Here is a 24,651-nt window from a genome sequence, read left to right on the forward strand (position 1 = left end):
TTACTGAACAAACTGTTGAATTTCATTCACAGAACCAGATTGGATAGTTGTTCAGTTCATCATGTGAAGTGCGCACTCAACCAAACGAGAGCATGTTCCATAGTTACATTATTATCTATATATATCGACCTTAATAATATACTGAAGCATAGATTCGATATTATCCACAGTTCCACACCACCAACCCACGACGAAGCGCAGCGAAGCTTATACTCCCACAAATTGCATCGCCGAGCTCACCTCTCGCGCTTTCTCTTCAACGGGAGCAGCTTCTTCACCTTGTCTGAGCTTCTGTTCACCGATTCTGCGTCTTCTACGCGGCGGAAGCCAAGGTGCGACGACAAGTTCTCCACTTCGACTTTGGCGACATCCTTTCTCACTCCTATGTCGGTGATGTATCTACCGGCACAGTACATCCCGGCTGTGACAGTGGCCATTCCAAGCGGACCGGCAGCAAAAATCTTGAACGGAGTGGACAGAAGAGCTGCCAGAGGCACGCCAATGGCGGAGGATGCTTGCCCGCTCACCCCGATGCCAGGTTCATCCACGGGTACAAGTCCAGTCTTGCAGTAGAGTGCAAAGTCCTCGCAATTCTTCTCGAACATGTCGTAGTTGCCAAACCCATTCTGAAGCAAGTGCATAGCTCTCCGGACCACAACCTCCGATGGGTCTGATTGGGCAATGGTGCAGGTTCCCCCACGAAATTTTGCAAGGAAAATTGCAGGTGGCACTCCGTACTCGAAGCAGTAGAGGGAGCCATTGCCAAGAAAGCAATCCAAGCAGGTGAGTACGACCCCACTATCGGCCAGCTGAAAACCACAGTCTGGGAATGTTGGGCACTCTGATGAAGCCTGTGAGATCAGGCCAGAGATGGAGTTGGATGAATCCGAAGATTCAACTTCCTTCTTTCGTGTAAAATGGACCACTTTGCTTCCTCCAACATAAATACCTGAACACGGAATCAGTAGCAACTGGATAAGAAAGTGGCTAACACTAGAACAATTTCTCCATAAGCAATATCCAATAAAATAGAAACAGATGCAGGGAAAATAGACAGGTTGGTGTGTGAGCGGGTGAGTGTGGGGCAGGGGATAAGACAGTTTGTCCAGAAAAAACTGACAACGGGCACTTTATTAAAGCATCAAGATTCTACAGTTTTGACAAATAATGCAGCTTTTCCGTGCATGTACCCATGGCATCATGCGCAAAACATACAGCATGTCCTCCCTGCATATGGGCTATGGCCCTCACTGAATGCACAAAAAGGAGCACCTCAATAGATAGAACACTGCATGGGCGAATAAAAAGCACTGATCATTTTGGCTCCCTTGGATGTAGCCTCACCAAATCAGCAACAACTAATATGGATCCGAGGGAGCAGTTTTTTTGCAGACAATTAATATGGATCAAAGATAAAAGGGGTAACTCCGATAAAGTTGGAATAATAAAACAAATTAAAATTTGATGGTACTTTGATGATTCTAGTCTACAGTTACTCCAAACGAATTAATAATAAGAAGGCTTGAAGTGGTTATCTCTTAGAGTGAGAGCAATCTGGAATTAATAATAAGAAGGCTACTCCACGAAGACAGCAAAGAGCAGATACGGACAGACAAGTAGGTCAGCAGTAGGTGAGCAGCAACAAGTGCCATTTGTTCTACATGTAAAGCAAGGAACATGGCATGTGGCATCCCAGCCATCTGGAAGGATTTGGGGATGGACTTGGGGAGCTTCAGTTGAGCTTGAAACCCCTCAATTGGAGCCTAACCATCTGGAAGGAGTTTTTGTTTTGCTTTTGCGGTCACAATGGTTTTAACACCAAAATTAATGCTGTCGCAACTTTTACATGGTATAATACTGAACTCCGGATGAAAGAGAGTAGAGATCGTACAATAATTGGGGGATGTGGTACAGCTGACAAGTTGTCAATTTCTCATCAGGTAGCTTGGCATTGCAAACTAGACAACCGGGGAAGGGAGACTTGATGGTTGACGCGCATCTCTCCTACCAATCAAGCGATCGTTGCTTCAAGCAGGGGACTTGGCTCTACAGAGTACAGATAAACCCCAGGCTGCCAGTGCCGCAGTTGCGAGATGAAACATGCAGGCGCACGCTAATTGCGAACAAAGGACATGAAAACACTAGCGTGACTGAAACCCCGCGGCGAAAATGCCCCCGCATTCAGGCACAATTCACAGCGCCGCCGGCCGGCGGAGCAATCGGGTAGCGAGAATTCAGGGGCTGAGACCCCGAGGAGCGGCGGAAACCGCGGAGAGGGGAGGGGAAGGGGGGCCGCTGCAGCGTACCGTGGTGGGAGTAGGCGTAGACGGCCCTCCAGGTGTAGATGTGGTCGCCGGGCCTGACCTCCGACCGCTCCACCCGGTTCGACAGCAGCCCCATCCTCCCCAACGCTCTCCTCCGCGCGGTCGGTGCGGCGCCGTGGCTTGCCCTCGCGTCCGTGCGAATGGAGTGAGCTCCAGCCAGTCTATATAAAAGGGGAGGTGGAGGGGGCGGAGGCCGAGGCGAGGTAATAATGCGGGGGAGGGCGGAGGCGAGGTATATTCGCGGCGGCGAGGCCGGGGGGAGGGGCGAGGTAAAGAATGTCGCTGTCACACGGCGTCGCGTCACCCACCACCGGTTCGGTTGGTCCGCCCGTTGCGTTGCGCTCGAGCGAGTCGTGGGTGGAGCCTCGCTCGGTCGCTGGCTGGCTGGGCGGGCTTCCGTTTCCCGGCTCGGGGAAACCACAAATGGTGGAGACCGAAGGCGAAGAATAATCACGCCGGTCGCGCTCGCGTCGCATGCCGCCGGCGTCACGTGGCGAGGTGGGTCGGCACGTTGCTCTGCATGGCTCGCGGTCCTGAAATGAAAGTTGCAACGAATGTGGCGGGGCCGTCGGGACGGGTCGTAGGGCATCGGGCACCAACTAGGGGTGCCAACCCACACACCAACTCCGGCTGCGCACCTACCTAACCCCGTGCCAGGTGCCGCGGTGAGAGACGAGCCCACGCCGTGGCAGGTCCCTCGGTCGGATCTTCTTCTTTTTTAAGGTAAAAGCACGGCAGGCCCAGGAACTTGTCGCGCCTGTGATGTTTTGACCCACAAACTTGCAAATCCTTACTCCGCCACCCAAAAACTACTTGCAGCCGATGTGCAAAAAGGCCCACAGCCAATCCCGCTGCGATATCTGGCGCCACGCTGGCAGAGGCGGTCGTTGCATGACTTTGCAGAAACCCCCTGGCCTTTACCGGTAATGAACCCGCACTCCACATCTCTCCCTCTCGTTCCCCATTGCAGCTCCAGCCAAATCCCTAGTTTCTCTCCCTCTTGTTCCTCACTGTATCGCCCGATGCAAGAAGCATGAGAGCTAGGTCGACGGCGGCGGCGAGTCTGGGCTATGGAGCGAGCGGCAAGGAAGGGTTGCGCCATTGGAATCAATGGAGCCATGCTTGATTGCCCCTGTTCTTCGTGTTTGCACTGACGGAGTACACGTACTGGAACCTGACAGAATAATACTCCCTCCGTCCCAAAATTCTTGTCTTAGATTTGTTTACAAATGGATGTATCTATTTCACATTTTAGTGTTAGATACATCCGTATCTAGATAAATCTAAGACATGAATTTTGAGACGGAGGGAGTAGTGAACAAGCTAAACTGAAAATAGAACGCATGGGGTGATAAGAGCGAAATGCGGGTGCTTCTTATACTCGTCGTTGTCAGATGAGAGTACAATTGGGTTCTTGTTGTTGCCTTGTTGAGTTGACGTCGAGGAAGACGCAGCGGCAGTCGCTGCCCTTGCTCGCTCTCTGGCTGCGCACTCTGCTTCGGCAGCCCGACGGAGGACGACGTTTGCCTGCGCTGTGGACCAGGACGCAACTATGATGGCGTCGTCGAGCTGCTGCTTGGCTGCGCGCAGAGCCTCATCGGCATGCGTGGTGAGCAATGATGCCTCATACAGCGGAGTTGGTAGCTCGAAGACAACTTCGTCAGGCGGTAGGTATTCGTCGCCTCCAGCCTCCCTCCGTTGGGCGCACCGTCTCTCCTACACCTCCTTGAACCCCGCCTCCTCCCATGCATCTTCCAGCTCGTGCTCCCGACGGACAGCAGCGAGCTCCGCAGTAGTTGGCTCGATATCAGAGTTCGCGGTGGAGCGGCTCGAGTAGCTTCGCATGGCCGACGAGGAGCTGCGTGTCCTTGAAGACGAGCGATGCTTGTCCTGCTACCGCTAGCTCCGCAGCCCAGGCTCGCCACCGTCGTTGACCTAGCTCTCATGCTTCTTGCGTCGGGCGATACAGTGGGGAACGAGAGGGAGAGAAACTAGGGATTTGGCTGGGGCTGCAATGGGGAACGAGAGGGAGAGATGTGGAGTGCGGGTTCATTACTGGTAAAGTCTAGGGGGGTTTCTGCAAAGTCACGCGACGACTGCCTCTGCCAGCGTGGCGCCAGCTGTCGCAGTGGGATTGGCTATGGGCTTTTTTGCACATCGGCTGCAAGTTTTTGGGTGCCGGAGTGAGGATTTGCAAGTTTGTGGGCCAAAACATCACGGGCGTGACAAGTTCCTGGGCCTGCCGTGCTTTTACCTCTCTTTTTTATGTGAGGGGGCTGGTGGAGAAGTGAATGGATAAATCCGGATACATATGAACCTATTTTGAAAACATATTTTTAAATTTTAAAAAATCTGAAAAAATAATTGCACGGCTACGTCTTCATGTTCTATGCGCGTGCATAAAGTTTTATAGAAAAATAACTTTTTTTTGGTATGTGTAAAAAAGATAAAAAAATTATGTCGTGAAATACTATTTAGAAGCACTGAAATTTTGTCTTTTTTGCGGAGGTAAAACAAACAGACATTTTTCATAAAACTTTGTGCCGCGTACACACATTTGCGAACATGTATACGTGCCATTTTCTTTTGATTTTTTTTGACATTTTAAAACATGCTTAAAATGCATTTTACAAAAAGTGGGTGCATATGCTCATGGGTTCAGATGGTGTCCTCTCGGGGCTAGTGTGCATATACTTTTTTTTTAATATAATCTCTGCTTCTAAAGAAGTAGTCTGCGGAAGTTTGTGGTATGTTCGTAGTCGTTTCTTTCGTTTGTCTTCATCGATCGAATCAAACCCCACTGATTTGTTTTAATTTCAATGTAAAGAAAGCCCACCACGAAGCGTTTCTCCTCGAAGGAAATGGATCCTCTAACATTGAGAAGGAAAGTTAGAGAAGCTATATTATCCTAACTTCCCTTCTCTCTTCATATGATTAAGACTAAAATGACTTAAATTAATTCGTAAATTGATGATCTACTGTGTACATCTATAGTAATTAGATACAAACACATTGATGGTTAAATAAAATTAATTTTAAGTTATTTATATCTACAGTAAATACCAATAGTAAACAACCAACTAACTACCTACTAACAGTTCTAACTTCCTTTTTTCATTTTATACTAGGCTAGCATTGTAGCATAGTGACTTTCCTTCTCTATGTTACAGGATCCGATTCCCTCCCCAAAGGCCCAAACTACTCTGTTTCCCCTCGAGAGCCATGATGAGCGGCGAACGCTAGGTTCCGCCGTCCCGGCCGCCATCTGATGTCGATACCGGCCGCCCAACGTGATTCGCTCCGACGGATACGTTACTGAAAAGCATGATTCATCCCGTGAACCAAGCATTCATCCCGAGGAACCCATCTCTCCACCGTCGCCTAGACCCACCCAGTTGGAGCATTGTCGTTGTCCGTCCTCCTGCACCAAGGGTGTGTTTGGTAGAGTGGATGAAGAGTGCATGAGGGTCAAAGTTCCCAATCCAACCCACTTTTGCTTGTTTGGTAGGGTCATGGGCTCACATGAGCTATGCTCAACCGATGCAAAAAAGGCCCTCAGCTATGCCCATCTCATGCACCCCAGAGAGGGTGCATGGAGGCAGCCATGCTGGCACCAACCCTCGTCCCCACCCATCAGACCACGTCCAGATATGTTTAGATTTTTAAAAATTATTTATAATTTCAAATTTTGTTTAAGTTTTCCAAAAATATTCAGAATTCAGTATATTTTTAAAATTTTCAAAAAAGTTCAGAATTTCAAAATTTGTTTAAATTTTGGAAGTGTTCAGAATTTCAAAATTGTTTAAATTTTCAAATCCAGAATTTCAAAATTTATTTAGATTTTCAAAAATATTTATAATTTCAAATTTTTTTAAATTTTAAAAAATGTTCAGAATTTCAAATTTGTTTTTTCTAAAAAATGAAAATTCATTTAAAAAATCAAAAAAGTTCAGACTTTGAAAATATGTTTATATTTTCGATCAGAATTTTAAATTTTGTTTAAAATTTTCAAAAAATGTTAAGAATTTCAAATTTTGTTTATATTCTCAATAAAAGTTTAAAATTTCAAAATATGTTTAATTTTTTCATGTTTTTCCAATTTTTTTCATCATTTAAAATAATTATTCAGAATTTGAAATTGTTTAGCATGTCTAAAACACATGCAGGCTTCTCAGCTCAGCATGTCTCCGCGCATACACCACTGCCAAATAACAACAAATGTATAGACTCAGCATGTCTACACTCAGCATGTATGAAAGGAGAATAGCTAGGCTAGGTCCATACATGCTACCAAACACACCTATGCTTCTGTCCTCCGTCACGGTCTCCCCCCTCCCCCCCTCTCGTTTCTTCAGGATTTTTTCTATCTACCGCGTATTTTGGTGCAGTAATCAACAAGGTGATCTGGTGCTTGTCCGTTCTTTGTGCAGATGCTGCCGCGGCAACGAGATACCTTGGGTTTTGTTGTGCCAAGATAACGAGCTTTGGGGAGAATGAGTTTGTGTGTTCAGCGGCGTCAAGGTTCTTCGGTACAATGCTCAAGGTTCGCTGTATTTGTAAAACTGAGGGTCATTGCATTCAGTTTATACTACCTCAAATTTATGGTCCTTTCACTATTGATTCTTGCTTTTATATTAAGTGTATATTAGGAATTAAGGTCCCCTGGTTAGAAGTAACCATAGGTTCTTTCTACTTTGTGAAGTACTAGCATTTTTTTCTCTTGATTTTTTTTTCGCCCAGCTTAAATGATTTGGCACAAACATACACAAGGGAAGGAGGGAGGTACTAAATTTATACGTCGATTTGATCCTGATCTCAATGGTAGATTGCTCTCCTTGAAATAGACATATACTAGAAGGGGACGCGCTCTTTGCTGCACCGTTTTTTTACCAGCCTCTTTTCTACCTTTGATGGTGGGCTCTTCCTCCATGTACCGTGTTGCATTTTGACTTCCGGTAGTTGCCAGTTCAGTAGGTTGTTACGGTAAGGGGTTATCACCCACCAGAGCGCATGAACACCCACCACAACAAAGGAGAGTCACATCTCCTTTGTAGGTGTAGGGATTGCCTAAGCAGAAGCTAGATGATATTTGGAAACTATAGGATTAGAAGTTAATGCCTTTCATAGCTACGTATATTTAGCATGATAAATGAGAACACAACGTTAGCATATTGGAGAAGAGCTGTAGTTACGTGTATGAACATGTTCAGTTCGGAATTTGGATAAAACTGTTTACTAAAAATGACACATGGCGCTTGTTGGCACAATTAACATCAAAAGGATTTTCATATGAGAGGATAACATCAAAGTAAAATGTTTCCTGAACATATCGCTTGTTTTTGTAATAAGAATGAGTCAAGACAATTTCCCGGATGCTCAAAATCAGAGTCTGAAGCTTTAAACATAACCACAACGCTAGTATATGAATACTGCTAAAATAAATATATTTAGTTTCTACAATTATCCTCCATAACTGCATTTCTCTTGGCCCATGTGTGTGTGGGAGAGCGGGTAGCTCTGAAACTGACCCTGCTTCTTTGCATCAAGACATAAAGAGAAACAGGAAACATCAAAACATCAATTATACTCCCTCCCTCCGTCCCAAAATACTTGTCATCAAAATGGATAAAAGGAGATGTATCTAGATGTATTTTAGTTCTATATACATCTTTTTTTGTCCATTTTGATGACAAGTATTTTCGGACGGAGGGAGTATTAAACACTCAGGCATAACAAAAAAGACTTCATAAAACTGGATAAAACCTTTCTCTCCATTTATGAGACCTATAAAGAAAGTAATGCAAGGAAAAGGAAACATGGTCAGTTTCAGAGCTACCCGCTCTTCCATGTGTGATGGAGTTTAATATCTACAAAAGTAGTTTCCCATGAACCACTCAGTTTCCATGCATTGCTTAGTCCCAACTCCTAACCAGACTTCTGAGACATATTCGAATCATTTATAAAACAGGCGACTTGAGATCATCCAATCAAGAGAAACTCCAATCAAACCTTCCTGAAGACAATTCTGATCACGGTCTATAATGAAAGTTGAAATCACTCAAAACAAAAATAAGATCTTTAGTACCAGATAAAACCTCTTTCGTCATAAGAAAGTATCCAAATGGGAATTCAAGAGGGGGAAACCAGAAGGGGTGTACAATCAAAGTTAATGACAACTGCGCTCTAAAAGCGTCATGCCACCTGTTAGAGTACGTAATGGGCCTAATGGGCCTGGGCTGGCGGTATAGCCCGTTAGTCTTAGGGTTAATTAAAGATAAGGGTCGCTTGCTTAGGAGTCAAGTAAACCTCTCTATATAAGGGGAGGAGATGTATCAATCTAATCAAGCAAGCTACGTGCCACCACCGGCCGCGCCACCAACCATCGCCACCGGGCCGATGCTGCTCCCTTGGCAGCTGCCGCACCCGGTGGCCTCCGCCGCGCTCGCCGGGCCGCTGCAGTTGCCGCCGCCATCGTCCTGGCAGCCGCCGCCCCTGGCGGCGGAGGCCGCCAGGACCGTCACCCTGTTGCAGCAGCCGCTGCAGCTGCCCGTCGCCCCGCTACAGCTGCCGTCTCCACCTCCGGTCAGCTCCGGCCCGGCTCCGACCGCGCCGGCGGGAGTCCTGATCCACCAGGTCCAGTTCCCACCCTCGCCGTCACCGCTTCCGGCCTGGTTGACCGGGTCGTTGCCGCAGCCGGTCTACACGATGGCCTTGGAACAGCCGGCGCCCACCCTGCAGTACGGCGGGCCCTCCGGCTCCGTGAGCCCCTACGCTGGCCTCGACGGGCCGCCGTTCCATGGAGGATCCCCTGTGTCCACCGACCAGGCGCCGTCCCCCTCGCTGCTCTGCACCGCCGAGCCTTACGGCCACGACGGTCATACTCAGACACCACCGCGCTTCACCAAGGTCGACTTCGCCACCTACGACGGCACCGAGGACCCCCTCAATTAGCTTAATCAGTGTGAGCAGTTCTTCCAGAGGCAACGCATGCTCGCGTCAGACCGCACCTGGCTCGGCTCCTATCACCTCCGAGGCGCCGCATAGACGTGGTATTACGCCCTCGAGCAGGACGAGGGTGGCATGCCCCATGGGAGCTCTTTCATGAGCTATGCCTTCTTCGCTTCGGGCCGCCGATACGCGGGAGCCGGCTGGCGGAGTTGGGCCGCCTTCCCTTCACCTCTACGGTGCAGGACTTCGCCGATCGCTTTCAGGCCCTGGCGTGCCACGCGCCCAGCGTGACGGCTCGCCAACGGGCCGAGCTCTTTGTCAGCGGTCTGCCGGATCATATCCGCGTGGACGTGGAGCTGCGGGGACCCCAGGACCTCCAGACGGCCATGTACTACACCCGTGCGTTCGAGCGCCGTGCGGTGGCGATCCAGTAGGCATCACCGTCCCGGGCCGCTGGGCCGCCACCCTGGCCGGACGTTCCCGCGCAAGGTCGGCCTGCTCAGGCTTCCGCGGCACCCCTCGCCGCGACGGCGGCGCGCCCGTTCCGCCGGCTCACCTCGGCCGAGCTACTCGAGCGTCGCCGCCAAGGGTTGTGCTTCAACTGCGACGAGCCCTATGTGCCCGGCCACGTCTGCCCGCGATTCTTCTACCTGGAGGCCGCTGACTACATTGAGGAGGACGCGGCCGCCGGCGGGCTTGGCGACCTGCCCGCCCCAGCTTACGCGGAGGTGTTTGACGCTGGTTGATCACCTCGAGGAGTTCCGCATGCGCTTCCCCGCCTTCCAGTTCCGCATGCGCTTCCCCACCTTCCAGCTCGAGGACGAGCTGTTTGTGCAGACAGGGAGAAATGTTATGACGGGCATATTAGGGGGTTAGCCCAGTTAGTTGTGGCCCAAGTTTATCTTATCGTTATTAGGGGCTTAGCCCAATTATCTTATTAGGAGGATTATATAAACTCGTGTAAGGACCCGTTTTGGAATTAAGCAAGAAGCAGGCTTCCTTAGGGAGCCGGGAGACCTAACCCTAGCCGCCTCTTGCCAACGCCGCCGCCTCCTCCCTCGCGCACGACGGCGCCCAGCCGCCGGCAGCCGCGTGTTCGTCCACGTCCAGCTCCCTCCTTCCCCTACAACCTCCGGCCTAGACCCGGTAGAGCCCTAGCTCCTACCAGCACCAAAATAAATCTCTGATTCTCATGCACTGGATGCTAGCAGTTCATTCATTCTAGCAATACTTTCAGGTTTGTATGTGCAGCCTCAATCTACGAATGGTTTCAAGTTCTGAAATCATTAGGCTAATCCACGAATGATGTGAAGCCTCAATATTTAATTCTGGTATGTAAGATGGCACTAAATAAACTGGAGATATAACAGAAGCAATGTTATTTTCCTATCATAGGCTGGCAAAATCAACAGCTACCACCAACAAGAACAACACCAAGTTGAGCTAGAACAAATATGAATGGTGGAACTTTTACCATGACCCCCTCCATCATAGGTTCCAGAAAGAAGCAGGAACGACCAAGGTGAAGGGGCACTATCGAAGAGGCACTGAAGAAACAAGATAGGCCACCTGGTTGTGGTAGAAAAAAAGGGAAATGAACAACCATGTAGAATTGCTCAATTTCACCTATATGTACACAGAAAACAGCTTATCCTAAAACCTGTAATGGATGGCTGCTACATAATAACATAAAGCCACAACTTGTTATGAAATCCTGAGGCTAAGACTCAATCTGGTAAGGTAATTGCACACCATATGCCTTCAAACAAAATAGACAGGGTGTAGTTATAAGTTTTATGATTAAAAAATTATCCAATGGAGACACTACTACATTGCACACCATATCCAATGGACTCATCCTGCCTTGCTGGATAATTACCTTACCAGATGGATATTACGATGACATAATTATCCAATGGAGACACTACTACATTGCACGATTACCACTAAAGTAAGGGATGTTCAAGGTAAACCTTTTTACCAAGTGCTTGTACTTTGTAGTCCAATCGCCACAATGGAGAGTGAGCCTGAATAAAATCACCGTAATCATCCATCATTCTCTTGAGCTCAGAGTGATGTACATCTGAGCTCACCAAGTTCGTAGACTTAGTACCACACCATCAAACTGCCTATATGATGTTCAACATTATATATGTAATGTGGAAATAAAACTTCGGGAGAGATCCCCTAAGAAAGAACTGCAGATGTCTAGAAAATTCATTGATCGTCGCATTACTGTTCTTTCTATCAACAAATTATTGACTTGGGAAGAACCTTAACCTGAGTCTGTACTAAACTTAGGTGATGCAAAACTTAGTATCTATCATGCGTGAATGATAAAAAAAAGAGCCAAAATACACTATACTTGGTCCAAAATATTGATGAGCAGATCTATACTCAATCATATGTATCGTATCGCAACAAATCTGCATAACTCTACTATTGTCAAACAAGATTACTTGGACGTATTTTGGTGTATTTTTCCTTATAGTTGTATTGGGAAAAAATTATCAAAAATATCATGTAATTTGTCATGCTATGGGGTTCTGAATTCGGCTAACAGTGATAAAGTACCGGAGAAACAAGAAATTTGTATCGGCTATGCCTGAATTGAAATTGTACTCGAACTCCCTCTTCAGACGGAGTTCACAAAACCTGCAAGAAGGGATCAAGGAACCAAATGGAATCCTTACAGACCGAATAAAAAAACTGAACCAGAAAGAAGACCCTTACATACATGCTTGCAAGTCAAAACTAATATATGCTTGGGGGTGATGTCTTGCAAGTCACAACGGAGTTCACAAAACCTGCAGGAAGAAATACCAAGCCCTGATGCCCCAATCAATCAAGCTTCTCGTTCACATAAGTTAGCCCGTGTATCATTCTTTCTTTGAATCGCTTGTTGTACTTGTGCAAGTTTGACGATCCAGAAATGATTGAAAAATTAATCTATCAAATTCCAGTCAGCAAGAAACTATTTTAGGATGACAAAACAGTATATGGAAGAGAATTGATTAAGCCCACACCCACAGATCCATACATATACACAATGCAAAGGAGTGAACAAGTAAAAGGAAAATGATTGAACTTACTTCGTGGTATGATCCTATATCTTATTAAAGCCTAAAATCAAGTGTGTATCCTAAATCTTGTTAAAGCCTAAAATTGAAGGGATTTAGTGCAGTTTTGCATTTCATCAGGAAATCACTAAGGGTCCCAAATAATGTTCAACTTCGCAGAAAATTACCTACAAAAAGGGCCAAAGAAATCAAAAAAGGAATGCTCGCCGGGGGCTTGGATTTGTTGGTTGTTGATTCTCAAAACAAACAAAAAATCATCAAAGAGATTATAAGACATTGACATAGTCCCTAATGTTTTTTTGAACATGAAACAAAATAAAATCTGATTGAATTATATTTCAATGGTTTATGTGCCCCACAATACCGCTGCTATAAGAGCATATGATTAAAAACATTTACAGGACCATGAATCTGACTACAATAGTACAACTATAATGTCTTCTATTTGTTCTGATCTGGACTGCTATGTAATGAAATTGCAGAAAAAGTAACATGAGCATGGCGACTGTAGTAAATATGACCAAAACACTGTAATTGGGGAGATCAATCTGTATGTAAATTATTGTCCAAGAATAAACATATCTTTGGAACTCCAAAAAATCCTAGGGGCTAGGGAGTGGCCAGCTGAAATGGCCTCAATCTAAAACTCACCATAAATCATACGGAAACCCCACTTAACTAAATAGCACAAAATAAGGTATCTTTGTGTATTCATACGGAAGAACCCATAGCTGCATAGGTAAAGAAAAGAGAGAAAAAACAGAGCACCTGCTTCTGTTGCCGCTTCCATCCATCTGTGACGTCCTCACCTCTCCTCCCCAATGACCAGACTTGCGCCGCCATCACAACATCAGCGAGACAGATAGAGGGAATACCCCAACACCCAACCCGGCCTTCAACCGTCGAAGCTTCCGCCCTAGAGCCGACCTGAACCTCTCTTTGGCCTTTCTCCGATCCTGCCCCTTGACTCATATTCCCCTCCAAATCTGTGAAAGAACTGGAGGCGCTGTCCAGATCTGGGGGCAAGGAGATAGGGAGAACGTCAGGGTTGCTCCCTGAGCTGGATGGGGGCGGCAGCGGGCAGAGGCATGGCTTGGGAACAGAATAGCGGGGCAACGCTGCGATCCGAGGGAGGCCGCCGACAGTCGGTTGCCTAGAAAGACGGAGAGAAAATTCGAAAGAGAGAGAGGAGAGAGACCTTTTTTTTTTAGCATCAATACAGACACAAGCGCTCATATACACGCGCATACACTCATCCTTATGAACGCACACACGCACATCCTACCCCTATGAGCACCTCCGAGAAACCGAGCCGGCATATCATCTTAGATTTACGAAGTCACCATAGGCGCCTCGTCGTCGACGGGAACGTCTCCTCCCACTGAAAGCGTATCGCCGGAAATCCTGAAATAAATCCAGGAATAATGCGAGCACCAGGATTTGAACCCTGATGGGTTAGGGATACCACTGTCCATCTAACCAACTCAACCACATGTTGATTCGTGAGAGGAGAGAGACCTGGGGCTTGGATGGGTGAACTGGGGTGAAGGTGGTCGTGCGAGGAAACCGACTTAATGTTAAGGACCCACAACACACAGGCACGCCTTCCAGGATTCCAGCCATCCACTCTCGGGGCCACGACCGTAAAAACAACCCTCGATGCACCAGAGACCAGGATTTCCTGCGAGCTTAGGCCACTTTTGGTTCATAGGATAGGATTATCATAGGAATAGGAATTTTGTAGGAAATGAGATGGCATGTATTTCAAATCCTATGAGTAGGAATAGAGATGTCATTTGGTTGACATCAAAAGAATTTTTCCATTGAGTCTAGGCTCATTTTTATTTTCCTATGAAATGTGAAGGATAGGAACCAATCCTATGTAGGAATAGGAATCTATTCCTATGAACCAAAGGGCTCTAAAGAAAAAAATTCTATAAAAATCCTACCCTCTAAGGCCTCCTTTGGTTTGGAGGAATTTTGTAGGATTTTCATAGGATAGGATTTTTATAGGAAAAATTCCTCCAGAGCTCTTTGGTTTGTAGGAATGAAATCCTATTCTTATGGAGGAATTCTTCCTATCCTCCACATTTCATAGGAAAATAAACATTAGTCTAGACTCAATGGAAAAAATCCTATGATGTGAATCAAAGGGCATCTCCTTTTCTATTCCTATGCATAGGATTTGAGATGCATGTCATCTTATTTCCTATGACTTTTCTATTCCTATGATTTTTCAATCCTATGAACCAAAGGAGGCCTAAAATTTCTATGAAATTCCTCTAAACCAAAGGAGGCCTTAGGGGTTGTTTGTTTCCAGAGAATTTTTTGTGTAGGGACTAGAAAAAGTCCCTCTTAGAGACTTTTTTATCAAACGGGAGGGACTTTTTAGGTACTAAACTAGGCATTTGAGACTAAGCGGGTGTTTGTTTCCAGGGACTTTTTTGTGTAGGGACTAGAAAAAGTCCCTTTTAGAGACTTTTTTTACCAAACGGGAGGGACTTTTTAGGGACTAAACTAGGCATTTGGACTAAATGAAGAAGACTCTCAAGGAGAGTCTTTTTGGGGATTTTTTGGGACTTTTCCAACAATGCCCCTCCATGCATTCAATGGCTCGCCACCCCATGGTGTTGTTTGATTGTTATTTTTCTATATACTAGGGGCAACATGGTCATTTAATAACCTCTAGGAAGGGACTAGGGACTTTTTAGTCTCTGAAAACAAACAGGGAGGGACTTTTCAGGGACTAGAGACTTTTTAGTTGGGACTAGAAAAAGTCCTAGGACTTATGAACCGGCGTTTTTTCCGGCATGGGGGCGAGCACGTCCCCAGCCGTCGCCCCCAGGTCGGGCCCCAGACGTCCCCACAGTTCGGCCAAATTTCAGCAAACACGGCCAAATTTCAACAAACACGGCATATTTCGGCGAAATTTAGACGTTTTTACACGAATAAAATGGACGGAAAAAAACCCTAAACTACGGGCCGAAGTAGGCGCTGAGGAGGGCGTAGTCGTCGCCGGCGTCGTCCTCCTTCTTCTCCTCCTTGACACAGCCGGCGCCGCTGCTCGACCCCTCGCCCCGGCGCGCTGCTTCACGGCGGCGGCGTTCGGTGATCTCCAGGGCGCGGTGCTGGCGGTCCAGCTCCATGCGCGCGTAGTCCTCGCGCGCCCACTTCAATGCGGTCTCTTCTTCGCCGGCCTCCTCGGCAAGAGCAGGCTCCGGCTTCACGGCGGCGAGCCCCGGCTCCGGCTTCACCATCGTCAGCCCTGGCTCCCTCTTCGGCTTGACCAGGCGAGGAGGGGCCGAGCAGGAGGAGCCACGGTCGCCGTCGTTGATGACGAGGCCGGCGCCGCGGGTGCGCCTACCGAGCGGCGTCTCGAACGGCTCTGGCTTGACGCTGACCAATGCCGGCGCGCTGGAGGAGTGAGAGGAGGATCGGGAGGAGGAGGAGGAAGAGAAGGATGACCATCCCATCATCCTCCTCGGCAGGCACGCGCCGCCGCTCCGAGTGGTCGGGTACTCGAACGGCGGGTCGTTGCTGCCCTCGAGGTGCGCGAGGACGCCGCTGAGCGTGCGGCCCGAGACGCCCCACCACAGGCGGCGGCCCTCACTGTTGTTGCGGCCGCGCGGCGTCGGCGCGTTGTTGGTGGAGGCGAGCCGCTCCTCCTGCCGGCGTTTGAAGTACGCCGCCCACGCCGCGTGGTTGCCGGTGGCGTACTTCGGGAGCGCCCGCGCACGCTCGATCTCGGCGTGGAAATAGGCGGGCGTCTCGGGGACGGGCAGAGGGGGGACAGGGACCCCGCCGGCGCTGAGCCTCCACCGCGACGGAGCGCATACGTCGGGCGGCGCGGGGTAGTTGGCCTCGTGGAGGAGGTAGGCCTCCCACTCATGCAGCTAGTGGCGGCCGAAACCGTTGGCCGCCGCCGCGTCGCCGGGGTACCTCGCGCTCATGGTTGCCGGGGGAGGGAGAGAGGGGCTCGAACGGCGGAGAGAGGGGAGGAAGTGCGGCGGCGAGGAGGGGGAGGACTGCCGATGCCGATGGATGGGTGCCTCACCGGCGCGACCAGGGGCGCCTTTTATAGCGGCTCAGGGGCGGCCGCATGCGAACGCGTGGCGGAAGGCGGCGTGGCGTCGCCGCACTTCGCCGCCCGTGAATCAATGGCAGGCTGACCGGCGGCAGCCTTGGTATTGATTCCCTGCAGGGAAACCGAGACGATGAGGACGACCAGCCTTCGTCTCGCTGACGCGCCGGTCCCGCCACTCTTTCGCGCCAAAACATTCGCGCCGGCGTCCCCGAGCGCCCCCCAGCGCGCCGGGTTCGGGTTGGGTGCGCCAGCGCCAATTTCGGTCCAATCCGGCGAAAAACAGGCTCGTGGGGGCACGACTGGACCAATTTTTCGACGCCGACCCTAAAAAACGGCCTTAGGAGGGCCTGTTGAGGGCGCGGCTGAAGATGCTCTAAGCGTTATCCTTTATTGTTTGTATTGTGCATCAAGAATAAATTTTAGTATCTAGACATCTTAGAAAGTTGGTGAGCAACTGAATTTGCTTCCCTGTGTCCGTGTTGAGTACACATGTGTGCGAAATTTGTTTCAAGGATGCGGGATCGATTGCCTGTCTTTGTGGCTTTTACTTTCCGTGATCTGAATCTGAGCGAGTACTAAATCCTGTGCAGAATGGAGAAAAATGGTCGCCAACAAGTAGGAAGATCTGCAACTTGAGGGATGGCGTTTCACGGTACAATATTCAGGTATGGATACTCTGCTTTCTTCTGAAAATGCTCGACAGCAGTCAAGAAGATTGAATTGTGTTTCATTTGTTAAAACTGTCGTTGCCGGATTTAGCGAGAGAGACGGAGGTAGACGAACGAGGAAGTTTTTCTGCTGCCGAAACTGTCGCAGCGCTTTCTGTTTTCTCATTCACCTTCCTTATGCGATTACAAAGCAATACCAACTAACTCTCCCAGGGTATCGCCATGATCCGCATCAACCGTGCCATCCCACGGCCTGCGTCACACAGCGTCGTCAACACCCAGGAGAGAAAGAGGGGAAGAGGGTACGTGCATGGTGCACTACCTCAACAAACTACATGCATGGGCGCGTCACATCCGACGGCCATGTGTACATTATTCAAAACAGAAAACTACTACTAGTGCATGAGCTTATCAGCGGGGTTAATATTTCTCCCCCTTAAGCTCATGCCTTCTTGCTGCCCTCCATGATCGCCAGCTTCTGTCTCAGCTCGATGAACCGCACCTTGCCCACAGCCTTTGTCAAGATATCAGCCACTTGGTTCTGTGTTCCAATGTGCTCGATCTCAACAATCCTCTCTTGGACACAATTACGGATGAAATGAAACTTGATGTCAATGTGTTTGCTGCGATCATGATGAACCGGATTCTTGGCTAGCGCTATGGCAGACTTGTTGTCCACCAAAAGTCTGAAACTTGCAGGTTCCTCTCCACGCATTTCAGCCAGGAGTCGACTCAGCCAAATACCTTGGCACGTTGCTCCCGCCGCCGCGACATATTCAGCTTCGCAAGAACTGATGGCCACTACCTTCTGTTTCTGCGAGGACCAACCGACAGGATTTTCACCAAGGAAGAAGACCTGCCCAGAAGTGCTTTTCCGGTCGCCAATGTCGCCGCCATGATCTCTATCACTGTACCCAAGCAAAGTTGCATCTCCGATGCCTGCCCTGTAGTGACAGCCGTAATGCTTGGTACCCTGAACATACCTCAAGATTTGCTTCACTGCTGTCCAGTGGTCAATGCTTGGGCTCTCCATGAAGCGACTGACAATCCCAACGGAGTGGGCAATGTCAGGTCTCGTGTGCACCAGATAACGCAGACTCCCAATCACACTTCTGTAGAGAGTGGCGTCAAAGGGCTTTGAGCCATCTTCCTTTCTTAACTTGAGTCTGCATTCCATAGGAGAGTGACAACTGTTGCAGCCTTCCATTCCTGCTTCTTCGAGGATCTTTGATGCATAACTTTGTTGACAGAGAGTAATCCCTCCTTTCTCCTGCTTCACTTCTATTCCCAAGTAGTAGCTGAGAAGGCCTAAATCACTCATCTTAAAGAGCTGTTGCATCTGAGCTTTAAACTCCTTGATTGATGCTACATGCGTGCCTGTGATGATCAAATCATCAACATACACGCCAACCAGCAAGTATGACTCCTTGTCACCTCGGCGGTAGACTGCGTGCTCGAGCGGACTGCGAGTGAACCCAAGATTCATCAGAGTATCATCCAGCTTCGAGTACCAAGCTCGCGGCGCTTGCCGCAGCCCGTATAGAGCCTTTCGGAGCTTCAACACTGCAGCTTCCTGCCCGACAGTGACGTAACCTGGTGGCTGACATACATACACTTCCTCTGCGAGCTCTCCGTTGAGAAACGCGGACTTGACGTCCATGTGATGTACCTCCCAACGCGAGTGTGCAGCCAAGGCGAGAAGAAGACGCACTGTTTCCATGCGTGCCACTGGAGCAAAAACCTCCTCGAAATCCACTCCTTCGCGCTGTGCATAGCCTTTTGCGACCAACCGGGCCTTGTGCCTGACAATGTTGCCCTCTGGATCCCGTTTCACCTTGTAGACCCACTTCAACCCAATCGCCTTGTGACCTTGTGGAAGAGTGGTCATTTCCCAAGTCTGATTGTCACCAATGCACTTCAGCTCATCATCCATGGCTGCCTTCCAAGCTGCGTCATCGAGCGCCTCACTGTCAGTGCGCGGCTCCTCCGCGCTGAGTAAGCAGCGTTCCATCTGCTCACGTACCGCCTCTCCCTCCGTCTCATCTAGGACATCGGAGATGTGCCGGTAGCGGAGATGACCAAAGTGAGGTCCAAAGTCCGTGTCCCGGCGCTCTTCATCACCAGAGAGAGGTGTTGCCCAGCGTATCGCTCCAGCGATCCCCGGCGAGGCCGAGTCAGGCTGCGGCGTCCCGGCGTTCGAAGAGGGCGACTCCAGTGTTGGTGTAGCAGGCCTCGGCGACCCCAGTGTTGGTGTAGCAGGCGTCTCCTCCCCGCTGCGTGGGGTACGTCCAGTGCACCCTCCGGTGTCCAACTCATGCACTCCGCGGTCTGTGGTGTAGACCACGGTGAAGGTCGAGGGCGTGGCGAATTCTGTAGTTGACGCCGCCTTGTCCGGAGTGTCCCATGACCATGCCCTGCTTTCATCAAAGATTATGTCACGGGTTACCTGAACTTTCCTAGACACCGGGTCATAAACACGGTATGCCTTGGACCCTTCTTCATACCCAACAAAGATCATTGGAGCTGAGCGATCTGAGAGCTTGGTGATCCCGGGTCCATTGTTCTTCACATGAGCCATGCAACCGAACGTCCGTAGGTGCTGCACGTTGGGCTTGCGGCCATGCCACGCTTTGTAGGGAGTGACGCCGTCCAAGCTTCTGGTAGGAGCTCTGTTTAGTAGATAGACAGCAGTCTTGACAGCCTCAGCCCAAAAATATGATGGTACAGCCATGCCTTTCAGCAGACATCGCGCCATCTCAACCACTGTTTGGTTTCTCCTCTCCACCACACCATTTTGCTGCGGTGAGTAAGGTGCGGTGGTGTAGTGCTTGATGCCTATGCCTTCACAATATTCCTTGAACTCGCCAGAATTGAACTCACCACCTCTGTCCGAACGGAAAGCCTGGAGCTTGCATTTTCCCTCTGCCTCAGCCATGATCTGCATCTTTTTGAAACGTTCAAATGCTTCATCTTTTGACTTGAGGAGCTCGAGCCACATGTAGCGACTGTAGTCGTCCACTACCAAGAGGAAGTACTTGCTGCCTCCTGGTGTCGTCGGCGTGACCGACCCACACAGATCCGTGTGTACTAGCTCGAGTCCGTGTTCTGCACGGTATGCCGTAGCCTGAGGAAAAGGAGCCCTGTGTTGTTTGCTAAGAGCACACCCATCGCAATATTCCTGCACATGTTCGATGAGTGGCATTCCTCTCACCATCCTCTTGCTGGACATGGATCTCAGTGCACGGAAATGTAGATGTCCCATCCTTGCATGCCAACGCCAGGTTTGATCCTCACCTTGGGCTAGCAAGCACACTGGAGCGTCTATGCACAGAAGACCAGTGTACAACCTGCTTTCAGTGCGCTTGATCCGAGCTAGAACACGCCCCCATGGGTCTTGAACTGACATGATCCCATCCCTGATCCTGATAACACACCCAGCCTCATCCAACTGACCAACAGATATAATGTTGCTTCTCAGACTTGGAATGAAAAAGACATCAGTGAGTGCTCTTTGTTCCCCATCTTTGCACCGGAATACAACAGAGCCCCGTCCACGGATCGCCACCTTGGAGCCATCCCCAAATCTGACGGTGCCATGTACTGCATCATCCAACACTGCAAACATACTCCTCTCGCCAGTCATGTGGCTGCTAGCGCCAGTGTCAAAGAACCATGTGCCATCAGGGGAAGGGACAGGGATCACTTTTTCTTCGTTGAGGAAGACGGCTTGGGGTGCAGTGATTTGAGTGGTGACCACGTTGGTGACCATGGCCATGAATATACCTTGGTCATGCTCCTCACCGCGGACAAGGTTGGCCTGCTCCTGCTTCCCTTGCTGCTCTTCTGCCTTGATCCGATTCCAGCAATCCTTTTTCCAGTGGCCTGGTTTGTTGCAGTAATGGCACTTCCCCTTTTTCTTTCCTCCAGATCCTCCTGATCCGCCCGCGCCGCTGCTGTTGCCCGACGCAGGTTTCCCGGCGCCTTTCCTTTTCCACCGCCGGCGCTTCCCCCGGATGACGAACCGCCGCCACCAAGCTGTCGCTCGTGTGCGAGCCACTCCTCGCGGGTGAAGAGCAGCCGCCCACCGGACTGTCCCGCGTCATCGAGATCATAGTGATCCTCGCACGCAGAGAAACAGCCGACGAGCTCCTCGATGGACATGGTTTTCAGATCGATCAATGACTCGATCGCCATGGCCATCGGGCGGTACCGCCGCGGCACCACTCGGAGAAACTTCTGGACCGCCTTGTACTCAGTGACGGGGTCGCCGTACAGCTCTAGATCGGCGACGAGGGCGGAGAGCCGCAGCCCGAAGTCCTCGACGGACTCCCCGTCTTTGAAATGGAGATCCTCGAACTCCCGCCGGCGCACCTGCGCCTTGGCCTCGCGGGCGCGCTCGCTGCCCATCCGCATGGTCTTGATTGTCTCCCACGCCTTCTTCGCCGTGTCCTTGGCGGCCAGCACACGCAGCATCTCCGGCGGGACGCCGGTGAGGAGGATCTGCAGCGCGCCCGGTCGTCGTTCTCGTCGGCGGCGTCGTCGGTCACCGCAGACCAGACGCGGGCGACCTGCAACTTGACTTGCATCACCAGCGCCCACTCCTGATAGTTCATGCGCGTGAGCATCATGGACGTGCCCGTCTCCTCCCGCACGACGCGCTCCACCACCCGATACTCGCCGCTGCCGCTAGCAGTGAGGCGCGCGAGCGGCGCTTTGGATGAAGGCGTCTTCGTCGGCGACCTTGCGCCGCCCTTGTTCTTCTTCTCCTCTTCGCTATCCGACATGGTACGCCGCGGATCGGACACCGCCGACCACCGGAGAGTGGATCGAACACCACGGCTCTGATACCAATTGTCGTTGCCGGACTTAGCGAGAGCGCTCAGATGAGATCAAGCGAGAGGGACGAAGGTAGACGAACGAGGAAGTTTTTTTGCTGCCGAAACTGTCGCAGCGCTTTCTGTTTTCTCATTCACCTTCCTTATGCGATTACAAAGCAAGACCAACTAACTCTCCCGGGGTATCGCCATGATCCGCATCAACCGTGCCATCCCACGGCCTGCGTCACACAGCGTCGTCAACACCCAGGAGAGAAAGAGGGGAAGAGGGTACGTGCATGGCGCACCACCTCAACAAACTTCATGCATGGGCGCGTCACATCCGACGGCCATGTGTACATTATTCAAAACAAAAAACTACTACTAGTGCATGAGCTTATCAGCGAGGTCAACAAAAACTACCTAGAATACGGCTTCTGGCAAAACTACTATAAAAAGTGGCATACCTTCTGATCATGAGAGGATGACAAGTTGGAGCCTGGCGTACAAACCAAAAGCATGATCATATCAAGATGTAGGGCATACCCAGCCTAAAGTGATGTGTTCCAGTTTGATTGATTTTATTTGTAGCCAAATTACAAATGGATTAGACCTCTCTCAAAGCTGCAATCAGAAGTTCTTGCCAATGGTTTGATTGCTTTTTATTTCTTTTTATAGGCATAAGGTCTGATTGTGCTTCCAGATTAGAATTGTTGGAAGCTTAAGTTTCCTGATCTAACTAACAAACCAAGCAGTCTATTTAACAGCAAGATAATAGCATATCTATATGTACCTTGAGCATTACATTTTCTAGCAGCAAGACAGTAGCATATCTTTATGCACCTTCAGAGTTACATTTTCTACCAGCGCTTGTACTACTATTACTACTAGAGTTACATAAAGTCAGTGAGTTCCAATTTTTTATGTTTAGTTTCGACTGATGTTGTGGTTCTTCATCAAGTTTTGGTCCATGTATTTAACTAGATCCTTGAGATTCCATTCATATTGGCCCGAATACGGTTGAATCCTGAATCATAAAGAAGCTAGGATAATATCATAATTTACATGTCGAACATTTCTAAAGGGATTTTTCTTACATGTAGTAGGTGTTGATGCTTCTGATTTTCTTCTTCCAAAAAGATCTCTTGATGAAGGTTGGTTTGAGTTCCACTATTTCAGTTCACACATGTACATGTTCTGCATTTTGTGCAGTTTTCAGTGTATGCTTGGAGAAGAGGATAAGAGGATAGGCTTGAATCTTGAGATGACAAGGGTAGTCACGTGGTGCAACGAAAGGTTCAGTTTCATACTTGTGACAATATTGTTCAGGTATTACCTGGATGATTGCCCTTGTACTATTCTTTTCAGAAGGTACTAAAATATCTTGTTGTACAGAAGTTTGATTTCTACTAAAAGTTTGTCAAGATACTCAGTTTTCTTGGTTTACAATCTACCTTTCTTTACTGATTACTGAAATGTACCTTGATACTAAATTTCATAGGAAGGAGGAGGTCAATGGAGCAAAAGGCACGAGGAGAAAGGTTTAACGCAACAGGGATGATGTTGTCGGCAATGCCTTTGGAAGGATTCACTCTGGAGAAGTTATGGTGTCCGGCCATCGCGTTGGGGAAGCGGGTAGGATGTCGTTTGTAATGCCTGCAGGGTATAAAGGAGTGCGGGGCTGTTTGGTTGCCACCCTGAGCTTGATTGCCTGGCCGGAGCCCTTGCCTATACTTTGCCTGAGGTTTGTTTGGTTTGATGTACTGAGAGTTTAGCCTGAAGATTGTTGCGTACCTGACTCAAGCCTATGAAATTGGACGCCTGGGTATGGCAGCTTCTCCTCCCTTTGCTGCCTGATCACCTACAATAAATTACTACTTTGAATGCGCCTTAGGCCAATGACAAGCCAAACACTGCCAGTCTTTCTATGAGAGGAATAATTTCTTGTTAAGAAATGTTGGCGTGTAATTTGGTAGGTAAAAAGATACAAATATGTTAGCCTTTTTAGTTATTTTCACCTTATTTTTCAATTTGATAATTATATTTTCGCGAAATATTTCAGGTATGTTCACCTTCTTTTCCATTGGATGGTTATATTTTTAGCAACACGAATTTTGAGGACATGCGGCCACGCGCTGCTGTTATCGCGTGCGTCCGTTCTGCGTTGCGATCACCAGGTAATATAGCATGTCGCGCCCCACACCCAAATACTCATAGTGTTAATTATTTCGAAAATGAGAATACTCTATCTATACTATCGGGCTCGTGGGCCAGCAAGCATTTATGATCGTAGTAATACAGCCTTGTCCGCTAGCGATTCAGCCCGCCGGACCACCCGTGTTAATTGAAGTAATCAATTCATACTGGGTGAAGTTATTCCGCACAGAGTTAGTGGGCGTATTGATGGTGCGTAGTGCCTTCTCTTATTGCTGCATGCAAGTGAACGGCGTGCGGCGAGTGGGCAGTTACTTCTTTTGGAAGGCACGGTCAATTTACATATGCCGCTCCTTGCTGTTTGGTGGGAACCGCTCGGTGCATGAACGTGTTTTCACCTGTTTCTCATTAGGAACAGGCTAATTGCGGTTATGGCGTCCGCTCTCAAACGATATGTAGATAGATTATTGATAGACCAGCTACATGAGCAAGGTAAACGTACTGGGAGATACATGCAGTTCGGCTAGCAACAAGTAGAACATAAGAAAAAAATAAAGCAAACCCTACACAGAAGGGAGT

At 49.1% G+C, this 24,651-nt stretch overlaps 1 protein-coding gene and 1 long non-coding RNA gene across 2 annotated transcripts; both read right to left on the reverse strand.

The window, feature by feature from the left end:
• LOC125530407 (NC domain-containing protein-like protein) lies at nt 1-2,678 on the reverse strand. The gene is made up of 2 exons (XM_048694809.2): nt 2,307-2,678; nt 1-949 (listed from the first exon to the last, which is right to left on the reverse strand). The coding sequence occupies exons 1-2, from the start codon at nt 2,398-2,400 to the stop codon at nt 237-239; spliced, it is 807 nt and encodes a 268-aa protein (XP_048550766.1). The 5' UTR covers nt 2,401-2,678; the 3' UTR covers nt 1-236.
• A 9,165-nt stretch (nt 2,679-11,843) lies between these two features.
• On the reverse strand, nt 11,844-13,542 carry LOC147972344 (uncharacterized). The gene is made up of 2 exons (XR_015602494.1): nt 13,121-13,542; nt 11,844-12,221 (listed from the first exon to the last, which is right to left on the reverse strand). It is a non-coding gene; the product is annotated as an uncharacterized LOC147972344 (long non-coding RNA).
• Between the last annotated feature and the right edge of the window lie 11,109 nt (nt 13,543-24,651).

The sequence above is a fragment of the Triticum urartu genome, chromosome 5A (assembly GCF_056163025.1).
Source record: "Triticum urartu cultivar PI428250 chromosome 5A, HENAU_Tu73, whole genome shotgun sequence".
NCBI classification, from domain to species: Eukaryota; Viridiplantae; Streptophyta; class Magnoliopsida; order Poales; family Poaceae; genus Triticum; species Triticum urartu.

Coding starts and splice junctions, on each gene's coding strand:
- LOC125530407 (XM_048694809.2), bottom strand. CDS start 2,400: ATGGGGCTGCTGTCGAACCGGGTGGAGCGGTCGGAGGTCAGGCCCGGC. Junction 950..2,306: donor CTACGCCTACTCCCACCACG/GTACGCTGCAGC, acceptor TTCCGTGTTCAG/GTATTTATGTTGGAGGAAGC.